General features: G+C 41.1%; 1 protein-coding gene across 1 annotated transcript in view; it reads right to left on the bottom strand.

The window, feature by feature from the left end:
• The window catches only part of LRIG3 (leucine rich repeats and immunoglobulin like domains 3), a 45,577-nt gene extending 31,362 nt beyond the window's left edge, over nucleotides 1–14,215 (bottom strand). The window contains exons 1-3 of the mRNA XM_032420943.1: nucleotides 13,691–14,215; nucleotides 7,966–8,037; nucleotides 7,687–7,761 (exon numbers count right to left, since the gene is read on the bottom strand). Of these exons, the coding sequence (XP_032276834.1) occupies nucleotides 7,687–7,761; nucleotides 7,966–8,037; nucleotides 13,691–13,935 (392 nt within the window). The 5' untranslated portion in view covers nucleotides 13,936–14,215. The remainder of the gene's footprint in view (nucleotides 1–7,686; nucleotides 7,762–7,965; nucleotides 8,038–13,690) is intronic.
• Between the last annotated feature and the right edge of the window lie 301 nt (nucleotides 14,216–14,516).

Genomic DNA, 14,516 nt, shown 5'->3' with positions numbered 1-14,516 from the left:
CTGTGTAAACTCTTTTATGCGCAAATCACGTATAAACACTTTAAAATCCAATAAGAGAATACAACTTATCATATTACGATGCTTATGTGTTTATTTTGTAAGACTTGAGCTTTATGAGCTTATTTCCATTAAACACAGTAACGTCTGGTTTGTTTATACTGGTGAAGGCTGCAGCCCTCTGATGCAATGTCCTTTAAACACAAAGACGCTAGTCCATTCATCCACATCAGCAGCGCATACATTTGGGAATGAATTTTTTAGTTAAGTGGGTCAAATTCTATGGGATCCTCTACACCCACAAGTGGGTAAAGATGAGATATGGTTTATGTCCACTTAATCAGAACAAAGCTCCCTGATTCCCCAGAAACTTAAATTCTAATTTTGACTAAAGCTTCTCCTCACTTTCCTAATCAATATGACACACTGGTAACCTCCTTTCAAATGCTAACTTAGATAGGTTTGGTTTAAAAACAAATAGGGGCGCCTGGGTGGCTCAGTCGTTAAGCGTCTGCCTTCAGCTCAGGTCATGATCCCAGGGTCCTGGGATCGAGCCCCGCATCGGGCTCCCTGCTCCGCGGGAAGCCTGCTTCTCCCTTTCCCACTCCCCCTGCTTGTGTTCCCTCTCTTGCTGTGTCTCTCTCTGTCAAATAAATAAATAAAATCTTTAAAAAAAATAAAAAATAAAAATAAAAACAAATAAACAACTATTTGAACTTTACCACATAGTTACAAAATTACTTAGCTACATCATCACTTGAAAACCTATGTAACACTTGCCTTCTTATATGAAGCTGTGTCTCTGAGCTGTGAACTATTAAAATATCAATATGCTTTAAAAATCACAAAGTAAGTTTGATGAATTATTTAAATAAACTCTGCCATACAACCAAGCAATAGTCTCTTAAACCACTGTCTCCCAAGATGATTTTTTTATTAGGCTGATTTTTGAAATGTTCAACTAAAAATGCATGCTTACGGATGAAGTTCCCACCTAATATGGTGCTGGGGTCAATACATTGATAAGAGAATACTGCAGATCTGATTTCTAATCACACGCTCAACTCCACTCTTTTCATCATACATAAGTCAATGCTTATATGACACCCACCCTATGGTCAATTTTCCTTTTGTGGGGACAAAGAAAGATGTGGCCCTAACATACAGCAAGGCTCAGAGCTCGGGACTGTTCTAAGGATGAATGGATAGCAGGTATTTATTTCGCAAGTCCTAATTGTTTATGATCAAAAAAAGGACATTATTTATCTTCATGGCATTTGATTTTGAAAATGAACATGGTTTAGTGACTATTTGAAAACAAGGAGAGATGATGATTCTGTGCTTCAATGAAATGTACTCATTTCATTCCCTTGCTTAACAAAAACATCCCCCAAACCTTTAAAACACCTAAGTGCATTGTTACAATGTACCCCCATGTCCTTTCGTTCTCTAGACCTCACGCATCCTTGCCCTCCGCACACACAGAAGCTGCAGCCCTCTTCTGCACTGGCCCAGCCAGGCGTCTGTCTCCCCATCACCCTACATGGAGGTGCAGCATGTCTTTGTTGTCTATTTTCCCGTTATTCATTATTCAAAGCCCCCTGAGGGCAGATGCCAAGTTCTATTTTTCTTTGTTCCCCAGCACTTAGCACATAGTAGGTGGTGTTGCTGGGCACCCGGACAGCTCAAAATCCACCTTATAGATGCACAAGCCCTTGGGCTAGAAATGCTACTCAGTTATTAATTATAACTGAGTGTTCACCAACTCTTTGAACTATCTGAAGAGAGCAAAAGTTTTCCAGATAACCCACTCCAGATGCAAAGTTCTTTCTCCCTCCCTCGTCTACTGCTGCCAGGATAAGGTTTCTAAATCGTGCCTTCCTCCTCTGACCCAACTGCTGTGGCTCACACTTCTCAGAGTTCTCACCTGAGATTCTGTGACAGAACTACCTGAGATAAAGGCGCAGACATCTCACACTGTTCTTACAGATAAACAAAGAAGAGGTAATGAAGTCTGCCTGCGGTCAGACAAGTCACTAGTGAGAGACAAGATAACAACATGTATGCCCCGTTTCCAGCTCAGGTCTCTCCCTCGTCCACTCAGATACTTAACGGAACGTCCTATGGGCCAAATTCTGGCCTGGGCCGCTGAGGGGATGGACAGCTCAGTAAGACCTTAGTTCTACCCTGGAATGAGACATGTGACAAATGCCACTGAAGAACCTGCGGGAGTTTCAAAACTGAAGGCAGAAAGTCACCACTCTTCTCAGAATTCTACAATATTGTTCAGGCCAAAAAGCTGCCAACATTCCCTGCCGCCCAGGACTTTTCTCTGTAGCATGTAAATCACACTGGACCTCAGGAAAGGACATGACTCCCACACTTCCCTGTATCCCAGAGCATCCCCCATACAGGAGGACACGTAATGTGACAGACCGCATCTCACACCGCATCAGGCTCTGAAGCCAGTGCACGAGGGGAAAACATCTATCACTAACACACCCTTGAAGATCCCTTATAACACCAGGAAAGTGTTCTTATGCAAACATATCCTCCTTCCCTCTCCCTCTCTGAGTCCTGTAGGGCCAGTTTTGACTTGTGTTGGAACAGATCGATTTTGTGTTTTGTTATTTTTTTTTTTATTTTGAATTTTTAGTTCAGGACCCGATGAAGTAGTTCACATGTGTGCTGGGCACAGGGTCAATGAAAAACCCATATCTCTGAAGACCAAAGTCATCCCTGGTGGGTTGAGATACTCAAACTTTTAAAAAAGGCAAATACAAAAGGGGACTTTTATTTCCCACACACTTGCATTGCAAACACACTGCAAGGCGTGTACGTGCTCACTGGTGAGAATGGTGAGCTGAATCCCTTCCCTACTTAAACTACTTCTTTTACTTATTATTGTTGCTGTTGTTAAAATTTATTATTATTTACCAAGCATGCAGAGTTGAACATAAGTAAAATGTAGGCATGCTTTTTTTCCATTGTAAATTTCTAGCCACTAGCACAGACTAACTTAAGAGGAGATCTACCTGAATAATGCTAAGTGCACGTGGCTTTCCATAAATATTCCTTAATTGTTATACCTAGCACCAACTATATGCCATACACCTGCATAAAGTGCTGGGGAAAACGAGAGTCAGCCACAAGCCCCAAAGTATAGCATGGGAGAAAAATATAAATACCATGTAAGAAATACCATTTCATTACCATGTAAGAGTTGGACACAATAGGCAGGATGGGCCTGGACAGGGCAGCGGAGGCTTAAGGAGATGACCTTCACCCCCAGGATGCTGCACAAGACCCTTCCCTCCCCCTTCCCTGATTCATGTGTCACCTTCCTAGCAAGCCCCTCCCTGCATCCCCATTTAAAACTGTCAACCCCCATCCTGCCACACACTCCTCTGCCTCCTCTCTGCTTTTTTCCGTCCTAGCACTCACCACTTTCTGACCACATCTCTTATTTATTTGACTTTTTGTCTTTCTCCTTCCACGAGAAGGCAGTTCTGTGAGGGCAGGGATTTCGTCTGTCTGTTCATTGCTGAATCTCAACCTTAGACCAGTGCCCAGCACATAGTAGGATTTGGTAAATACTCAGAAGCCTTCCTGGACCACATTAAAGGGCAACTGCCAGGGCTCTTCTGGTCCTCCTTGCTTTTCCTTGACAACATTTATCAAGAACCTGAAATCATCTTTTAAAAAAAATTTGTTACTTATTGTTCTTTTACTCCTCACTAGAATGGAAAACTTCGTAGGAGCGAGTTGTCTGCTTTATTTACTGCAGTGTCCCCAGCCCTTAAAACAGAGCCTGGCACTGCTCATTTATTCAATGAATTTCACTTGAGTGTGTGATCATCATCATCATCATGATCACAGCTCATAGTCACTGAGCACTGAGCATATGCCAGATGGTTTTATCTGCATTCTCTTTCCAAATCTTCACAACAACCTATGAGGTGGACACGGTTACGTTGTCTCTTTTTGTAGATGAAGAAACACAGACAGACAGTAACTTGCCCAAGATCTCAAACCTAACAAAGGGAAGAGCCAGCAAATAATTCCAAGCCATCCAACTTGAGCTTTGCTTTAATCACTGCCATGACACAATGCTGTTCACTCTGGGCTCCTGTAGTGGTCCCCCCGACCCCCCAACCACGGTCATCTGCCCTCTCTACACCATCCTCAGGCACCGCTAGGACATCCTCCACACTAAAGCCAGAATGACACTGTCAAATAGCAAAACTGATCACCTCACTCAGCTTTAAATCTCTTCACTGTCTGTCCACTGGTAGAGCACACATTTTGGGGTCCCTCCAGCAAAGTGATCAATATTTATAATAACCACTCTGGAAGATGACATTGCCATTTCCAGAAAAATTAGAGACTATGAAGAACATGATGGACGTGGGAGAAATGCTCTACCTTTGAGATAAGAAATAATGAGAAAAGGCTTATTTGATTATAACAAACTGGAGTCTATCAGTAGTTCCAGAAATATTTATGCAATATCTAATCAGAACCGGTAAGGTAGATGTGTTAAAATGGATATTCCTGGGCCCCACCCCACCCCACCCCATCCATTCAGAATCTCTAGGGATAGGGTAAGGAAATCTACATTTTTTAACTAGTAATCTGGGTACTCCTTTGACATTTGGGGACCTAAATCTTTTCAATTCTAACTTACAGGCAAGTACTTACATGTTGGGCAATATTATATAAACCATCAATGTCAAGACTAAGACCTAACCAGCTTTCTTTAATGACCAATGAGAATTCTCTTGTTCAACAATAATATTATAGGACCCGTGGAGTCAAACCTGTCCTAACTCAAGTCACAGTTTTCAAAACTGTCCAATGCTTGAGTGGTTCATGCCACCTCACAGGAAGCCAAAACTACCACATCTGGTAAAATCAACTTACCTATGCCGGGTCAACAGTTTTATTATATGTTCATTCCAAACATTAGTGCATTTTTTCCCTTAAAATATAGCATCCTGCCAAGGCTACAAGATAGAGAAAAAAAAAACGAAACAAAACAAAACCCACAAACCATGTCCTGCCCCTAGCATGTCAGTTGACTTCTGAGCTCATGCTAGGTGGGATTCAAAAGAAAACAAATCTATTCAAGTCTTTTACATTCCAACAGACCCCTAAAAAGGTTAGAGATGAGCTTTGTTAATGGGGGAGTTCAATGCTCATTCAACCACCATCCCAAGACCCTGGTATTTTACCAGGCTTCCCTGACATTATCAGAAGTGGTCTGAACATTATCAGATGTTCATCTCTGGATATGGGGTGCCATTTGCTCCTGAAGATGAGCAAAGAAGAAGGTCTCACCAGGTGAGCTTCCCTGCCTCCAGCTGGGAAGGGTTCCCACTGCACAGATCAGCAACAGGATGGAGCACCAACATTAAATCTTTTGCTCAAGACTCCAACTGATTTTCCTTTCTTTTAACATATTTTCAAATGATTTAACTTGTGCAAATGACCCCCAAAATCTGTTTCCTCCACAAAATGTTAAAAACAAAACAAAACAAAAAAACCCTTGATCAAATAAAAGTCATACAGTCCTGAGAGCCGCTTGGAAAGACATGGTGTTTAACCGTGGTGCCATAGCAATTTTCTAACCTAAGCCATGGTATGTAGTTTAACGATTTCCTTTGAAATTTCAGAAATATAAGTACTGATTTTTAGCTCTGATGTTCAAGTGCTTCTATATAAAAGAAAATGCTCTACCCTATATAACATAAGACAGAAATTAATGGTGCTTTAGAAACAATGACTGTGTATTGCAATATCCAAAGAGGCCTACAGGCAAAACACATTTGTAGAAGAAAACAGCAGAGAAATATATTTTTCAACATATTTCATAGGTATGAAGACAATTTTTCATACCCATATTGAATTAGCAGTCCCATCACATATAAATAACCCTCTGCAGATGCTATGCAATCTAGGTAATAAATAGGATCTACCATTACATAAAATGAACAAAATAATCCCTGGTCAGATGCAATGCAACAGATTAAGGAGAAAGAAAAGTGAGATTATTCAAGGTCAGTAAAGATTACTTAGCACTCACTAGAGTGAAACAAATGAAAATAGGGAGAACAGTTCAAATTTTGAAGGTTTCCATCTTTCCAGACTGAATTTCGGTTTTCTAATTATAAATGAAAGCTTGGAAGTGTAAAATCACTAGGTTATTTATTTCCAATGGAAGTTTCTAATTTCCTTACAAGTTCTTAGGATTTCAACTCTATATCAAGCCAAAGGGAAGACTGTTTTCTCCACCCCACCCAGACTCCAAAACTCCCCTGTGGACCCTCTCAGCCATGAAGCACGCAATGACCCTCAACTCAAGACTCTCTTGAACATGCTGACAGAATCTGCCAATACACAGGGCAAGATCAGCAGGGGGAAGCAGCATTCCCTGGGATTTAGAGAGGCCCCACTGGTCAAATGAGAATAGCTAAAGCTGTTTAAGATACCAAAACCAGTACTCCACTTAGACTCTAAATTCTTAAGCAAATGTGAAAGACAAAGAAAACAGGTATTAATGCTAGCATAAAAATGTTTTTTAAATTTAGTGTTTATTTGTCAAATACCAACTCCTTTTTCTTTCATTCCTTTCTGTGTCTGATCTTTGAAAAAACCACATCAGTATCAAATGTCACTTAGTTCTTATTCAAACAGAGGAAAGCAGACACAGCGGCTGCACCCGTGACTTAGGTGACCTGGGCCCTCCGTAAAAACCAACCTCTATAAATCACCAGATGTAAGCAATTGGGTAGTGATCACTTTAATTAATTGAACAGCTTTCCTGAAATTTACTGTATAATTTTAACCCCCACGACACCTTTCCCAGAAGCAACCAACAATGGTGGGCTTTTCTTAACTTGTTTAAGGAAGGAAAACATTCTAACCTCGGTGGCTTAGATATATTTTTTAATTATTCAAGATTAAGGTGGCAAGCTACTTAAATTTTAGAAATCAAATACTGCACATTCTAAATGCTACCCTTAAGTGCCGAAAGTCAAAATTATTCCAAAACATCTTCAATGTGTGACGATAAACATGTTATCTGTCCTAAAAATACAGAAAATTTAGAATTTTAATTTTATTTGAAAACTCATCTTTGCAAAACAACATGCAATGGTATTTATAACTTCAATCACATACCTAATTTTAACTGTATAAAGTTGATATTTTTGATGTTTCTGAACCTCGGTTTTTACTACAGGTGCCACACTTAAAAGAGAATACTCCAGTGCCTTGTTACCAACTCCCACTTTCTCTCACAAAACAGCTCCAATCACCCTCCACTAGGAACTGTGTAATACCTAATCCACAGATCCCATGCCAGCCACTGAGTAATAAGCAGAATTAGTCCTAGTCTTCAGGACATAATCAAACACATGTCTCTATGAGGTGAAGGCAGTGTCTTGAACCTGGGATACCAGCTCAGCAATGACAGCAACGTGGAAAGTGTGTTGTTACAATGCTACTTAAAATTTAGGAAAGAAAGAGGCTGGGGAACAAGTCAACCAATTTAAAAAATGCTTCTCCATTCTTTACAGAAGGAAGTATTCATATTTTTGCTTGTAAGACCTTTACTCTAGCCCATATGGAACTGCTACCCACGGTCCCTGCAAACATACATGCAAAATCCTGCTAACATTCACTTACAAGGACAGAAGTGTAATATTTGCTGAGACTGGTCCTAGATTTGGAATGGTCTCCAATTCATTGTTGTTCAGTTTCCTTTAAGCGCCAAAAAAAAAAAAAAAAAAAAAGACAGAAAAAGGCTGATTAGGTCATCTGTAAATCACAGAGGTGAAAACTTTATAAAGTTATTTAAAAATACCTCCCAAGTTAAAAGTTTTTAAATAATTTACTATAATCCAAATGTTCTCTACGGTTAAGTAGCATATTTTATTCAAATCTCAAATAGAAAGTAAGACTCACACTTCTCGAAGGTTTTGAAGGTGGCTCATGGAATTTGCCTTGATGAAAGACAATCTGTTGTGACTCAAGTCCCTATGAGAAAACAAAAGTCAAGTTGTAAGTAGTTTCCAAAAATCACTAATAGTGCTTAATGATGTGTAAGACAGAATGGGTTTATGAAATTCCTCTACGACACTAGTGACAATGTAAGGAATAATTGGTTCATCCTATCCCCAAACTAGATGGCAACTAAACTGCCAAAATCAAAAATACAAATTCTGAGGACAAAATTACTTCAGGAGACTGGCAGATTCAAGGGCTTTGGGCCCACAGATTTTCAGGAGATGTGTTTTGGCACAGGGTGAACAGATCTCTTGTGAACGGGGCTGTTTTGCCTCACCCTCCCCATCCCCTACCATCTCCTCACTTCCAACCTGATATGATGAAGTCATGTCCTATGAAAAGTGGCTAATTAGGAAGGCTGCTGAAACTCAAACCTCTAAAGAAACCTTTTTATTATTATCATAAAATTAAGCATCAGTGTTCTTATTACAGGCAAACAAAATAGAAATTGCTCTTCACACATATTTGTTTCTCTGGGTTCAGGCACCAAATTACTTAAGGTATCATGGTGTGTGTATGTGTCGAGAGAGTCAAAAACAACAATTCTGCTTTCCTGAATTCCCCAAATCTCAGTATCAGATAATATAATGTATAATGTAAACCACATAAACCACCTACAAAGTAGGCTATCTAGGAACCTATGATCAGATTTCTTTGCAATCATTAAATAAATCTTCTTACTCAGAGACTTCATCTAACTTAGTAACAATTTCCCTAAGACATCGTAATTTTTTTTAAAAAAAAAGCAAAACAAAACTACATATACAATATCCTAGACTAGGCCATCATCTTGGCATTTAAGACTCCACAATATTAAAGAAAGCCTGGTAAATATTTGCTTACATTCCTTTCTGCGTGGACACACTGAGTGCGTGCCTGCCATGTGGTGAATTGAAAGTGAAATGACTAGAACAGCTACTGAAAAACAGACTTACAAACAGTATGGCTGAAAGCTCTCCCCCCCAAAGAGGTTCACCAACCCTTACCAAATGAATTCTCTCAGTGTTTAAAAATGAAGGCTTTTAACTAACCAGCGTTTTAGAGAACCAAACTGGATTGGCACAAAGCATGAACCAAAAATGAAAGGCAGAAAAATCACACCCAGAGAAACAGTGTAACTTCATCTAGTCTATGAAGTTAACAATTAGAAATCAGGGATCTTTCAGTCTTTGCATGTTTGTTTTGAGAATAAACCTGGATTTCTCTATTTCACCCCCCTCAAAAAAAAAAAAAATCTGCAAAGGTTTTATTTGAAACATGTTTGCCTAAAGACCTACCAGACAGTAACAGACATGAGTAGATTTGTTCTGGTAGAGTTATAACATGAAAAAAAATCTGGCACAGTCTTTAAACTATAAAAATCCTGCAATTACAACCACCGCTGTGCATGCTCACCACGCTGGAGCCAGACACTTTCCCTCACAGCCCAGCTCACGTCCGTCTGGAGTTCATCAAGGAACCCGTGAGCCCAACAGCTCGTTAGGATTCAAACAAAACCTGTGTGCTTTTAGCACCACAGACAGTCACAGATTTCCCACAGGGTTTCAAAAACAACCAGCGAAAAGAGTCCTTCACCTGGGAGGTTGCCTGAATCAACAGAAAGTCTCATTCGGATCCACTTAACTAAAGAACATTGAACAAGCAGAAAACTGCATCCCCTATTGTTTCAATGTTTAAAGGGAAAAGGGGAACCGATCTGGCATTTACATTTAATACAGGTGGTTTTCTTTTTAATTAGAAAAAAAACGAAAACCACACTTCATTTTGAGGATTATTTCGTAGGGCAATCCTATGAGAAAAGAGAGGGTTTAACTTTTTTTTTTTTCCCAACCAGTAATGGGATGAGATCTCCAACAAAAGACTTTTAAAATGAGAAACTGCCTTCTGAGAAATGTACACATGCTGGGGACCACTCATTTCTGATCCAGAAGTGGGAGCTGGCAACCTTAAATATTTTAGTTATTGCAACACACTTCCATTCCTGAGTTTTGTGTACTATTAAAACCACATTATATGTAGGAGAAAAAAAAAATCACCTAAGTGACTTTTACTGCTAAATACTTAAAGCCATGAAACTTTTAATGTGTCTAAATTTAGATTTAATACAGTTTATGTTTCAGAAATGATTACTTTCCAGTTAAAGGATGTCACACTTTCCTAAATCTTCCCTATATTGTTTTTATGGCTAGACCACATTAAAAACAAATACAAGTCGTACAATGTCGGTATTTTCTTAAACCCATGAGAACGTTCAGTAAGAAAAGCAGATTCTTCATTTTCAGAGTTCCATTAATGAACATCTTCCCCAGGAAACCTTTTCAAAAAACTTTGTGTAGTGAGGTTAATAAATGGGATAAGTGGTAAGGCGGGGAGGTGTTAACTATTTACCTAGAACTCAGCTGGCCAAATGCTGGAAAATCAAACTCTACAAGGTAGAAAAAAAAGTCTCTCCTCCTGCACATTAGCAAGTGAATAAATATATGTGAAAATAATTAATTTATAACATTTAGTTCCAGCCACCATTTTGTTCCTTTTCGCATTTGGAAATCTGACTTCCAAGTCAAATTTTAAAATGCAAATCCAGCACAGCTCCTTAATCAATCCCACTGGGGCCTGCAGAGCTGCTAATTCAGCAGAAATCTGGAAAGCTGAAAAACAAAAAGCCAGGCTGTAGCTGTTTTAAGACACTGATCCAAAGTGACTCATAAATCAGCCTGCTATGTTCAAGTTTTAGTCTGGAAAATATAGAAAAACAGCTGTGAAAACCATAAGGACCATGACCCCCCACCCCAGCCTCAATTCTGGTACCGACCACACGATTTATAACAGGCAAACGCTAAAGAAGGCTCAGCAGCAGAAAGTACCTTTCGGACTTTCGCCTCAGCCCAGCTCATGCAAACATTTCTACGTGATAAGATAAATAATTCTGAAATTCCAGTGAGGTTTTAATACATTAAGCTCTCACTGGCAATTGAGCAACTTTTCCCTCTTTTGGCTAAGTACCATATTCCAACAAGCAACTCCTCTTTGGGTTCAGAGCTCTTTGTAAGCACAAACTCTAGATGTAAACTCAAGTCTGCCTTTAACGGCAGTTGTAAGCAAAGCTTCAAATAGTTCCTGTTTTAAAAGCCACTTTCATCAAAGTATTACAAGTCACTTTTTGAAAAGAGGACCACATTATTATCTCACAGCTCAAACTATTCAATTTTTCACACATGAAATTAAGGCAATAAATTACAACTAAACAAGTGAAAAAAATACACACGTAGAGAAATTTTTTTTTTTTAAATTTGCAAATTCAACAAATGACACAAAAGATAAAGTTTTCTTGAATGGTGTTCTCATAAATTAGTCCTAAGGCAAATGTTTACTATCTTAATTACCCAAGAAAAAGTTAGGATATGGGAAAGAACAATATGTATTTTTCTACTTATTTCTGAACTCTGAACAGTCTACCTAAACACTTTTATAATTATGTAAACTTTAAGAAACAGCTATCTTATGCCTCTTGTTCCAAACACCGAGTAACAGAGAATTAAAGCCCAATTCCACGTGTTTTTCTGCTTCTTTCAAAGGTGGAGAGAGGAGACCTCTAGAGCTTTAGGCACAAACAAAAGAAACATTTACAATAAAGAATTTAGACCACATGGTTTGGTGACAACTACAAAGTTGGCTAAAAGTCACACAAGTACAAGAATGACAGAGCTGTCCAATGAGTGATCACAGTGGGGCTTCTGACAACAGACCTAGTGCTTATTTATACAAGTGGAACTTATTTTCACATATATTTAAGGAATGTGGACTTGTATTGAGACAATTTACTGCTGGCGGAAATGTAATTAAAGATTGTGCTAACCAAATAAACTGTAATTTGTTTTTAGTGTGCCACCAAATTATCTGCAAAACGAAATCCTAATTAGGTCAGCTACTTTTAAGACAATGTTTAAATAGGTATCAAAACCCTTTTGGTTTAACTCAACTTTTAATCAATACCAAGTTATTTTTTTTAAGACATCCAAATTCACACAAAAAATATATATTGTACACTGGCATGACCTAATAGGCTACTTGACAATGAGAAACTACTAATATAAGCTAAATTTGGTGAATCATTCAAGCATTTCTAAACACACTCCAGGAAGAGCTATTCATTTTCTTTTTCTCATCTCTCTATTATTTACACATGTTCACCTCCAGTCATTCAAATGTTCAGTTCCATATGTTGTCAATAGAACCATTCACATTTCATGAATAAGGCAGCATGACCTCCACAAGAGGCAATTGAACAGAATTAGCCACAACTAATTGAAAGTCTTCCTGCTTCAGGTTAAAGCCCTTATCTCCTTCTTCAATTATAAAACAAAACCAAAAAACTACTAAACGACATCCCATAAGAGATCAGAAAATCTAAAACTCTAATTCCACTTTTTTTATTAAACTAAGGTTTATTAACACAAAGAGTATGTTTTTGATGGCCAACCATCCCATAATTCACAAATAAAGATTTTGATTAGCACAATGATTTAAAAACACAATTTCTTAAAGTATGGAACCAAACTTCCTATTACTATTAGTAGGATGTTAGGACAGTCTAGTAGAATTGTTTTAAGAATGTAGAATTTCCATTGCAATTCTGCTAGGCCCAAATCTAAGGGTTAAGGATGGACCTCACTTTAATTTCTTTTAGACAAGATAACTTTTTTTTAAGAAACACAAGTTGTAATTGTTTACATTTTACAAAAGTCCGCCCATTTTAACAAAACTAGGGCTGGGAGAGAATAAGGAGACGACGTTTGGAAAGAATCAGCCTTTCTAACTAAACTACATTCTCTTCCTTGTTCTTCCACGCAGTTGGCAGTGATTCAGGTTTTCAGACTTCACAGCTAGCATCCAAAAACTTGCATAACAGCGCCCAGTCCTTCTAAACTGTTTGCTGAGAAGCTATAGAAATCACGCCCTTCGTTCTGAAACCTCTAGCTCCTTTCCTTCCACATCTACTGATTAGTTTCGCCAACTTCTTACTGGAACGAGGATGTGTTACAATTTGGTTGAGGCTTCATGGAACTTCCTATAGCGACATTAAGCACAGGGGAGAGAACAATAAAACGGTGTCTACTATAGCTTGGACAGTGACGGACCTTTGTTGAGGGGCCTTCTCAAATGAAAGGAGCTCATTCAGTTACTGGTTGGGAACAGGAAAGGGGGCCTGAACCAGTTAGAAACTGTAGTTGAGCCACAGGACCTTACACTCTGGGAGAACTGCGAACTCTGGTAACCCGCAGATTGCCACCTCTCCTGTCCCGCCCTCGCAGGGGCGCGCATTTGAATCCATTTGGCAGGCTCTGGGCTCAGGACTTTGACTCTACTCCTCCGAGTTGTCAGTGGCTCCCTTCCCTCGCCCACCTGCGGCCAGCGAGGGGCAAGTCCAGGGCCCACTGCGCGGCTCGCTAGGCACTAGGGTAGGGCGACTGAGGCCTCGACGTCTCCTTTTCCATCTCCACCGAGCGCCGCTTGAGGCCTGGGTCAGGAGTAACTGCCCCAGAAAAGGCAACCGCGCGCCCAGCGCCCCGGCCCCTCGCGAATCTCGAGCGGCTCCCCCTCCGCCCTCAAGGAGAATACTTACAGGCGAGCGACCCAGGGCGGGAGCGACTCGGGAAGGCGCGCCAGCCGCTGGCGGCTGCAGTCCAGGAGGTCCCCGAGGCAGCGGCAGGGAGCGGGACACAGGCGCTCGGCGGCGACCCCGGAAGGCTGCCCCAGCGCCCCCGGGCCGCCGCGACCGCTACCCTCAGCCGGGCCCAGGCGTCCCAGCACCGCACCCAGCAGCAGTCCCAGTGCCACCGACGGCACGCGGAGCCTCGGTGCGCCCATCGCGCTCTTGCGGCCTCTCGCTCTGCCCGGCGCTCCGCAGCCGGCGCGCGCTGGCGGCCCGGCACAAACTTGCAGCCGAGAGCGGCCGCCCGCGCTTGGAGCCGCGTGCGCGCGCCCTTCTCTTGCGCTTCCCGGCAAACTCCTTTCTTTTACGCCCAGCAGCTACGCCCTTTCATGCCCCGGAGCAGCGAGAGGGAAACCAGAGACGACGGCCAGCTGCGGCTGCCCTGCAGCCCGAGCGGCGTCGGCGCCCCGAAGTCCCTCTCGCCGGCAAAGAAACTTTTTCGCCTGCTCCCTGCGTTAGTGCGCAAAGTCCCCGGCGCGGTGGAGTCGGGAGGCGGGGCTTGCGGAGCTGCCGCGCGTCCATTGGCCGGCCGGGCCCCGTCGCCCCGAGTCCACGTGACAACAACAGGGCTCCAGACCGGGGCGGGAGCGCGGGAGAAAGTGGAGCTGAGATTGTAGGAAATTCGGAGTTATATTTTCCAGCCTCTCTGGCCAGCAGTCTCCACTACGTCCTGGGAAACATATATCAAATGCAGTTGAAGAGAAAAAGGGAATGTGCAAACAACTGAACAACTATT

Source organism: Phoca vitulina, unplaced genomic scaffold, assembly GCF_004348235.1.
Source record: "Phoca vitulina isolate PV1807 unplaced genomic scaffold, GSC_HSeal_1.0 scaffold23, whole genome shotgun sequence".
NCBI classification, from domain to species: Eukaryota; Metazoa; Chordata; class Mammalia; order Carnivora; family Phocidae; genus Phoca; species Phoca vitulina.
The sequence above is the reverse complement of the archived record's forward strand: the minus strand, read 5'-3'. Positions and strand labels throughout refer to the sequence as shown.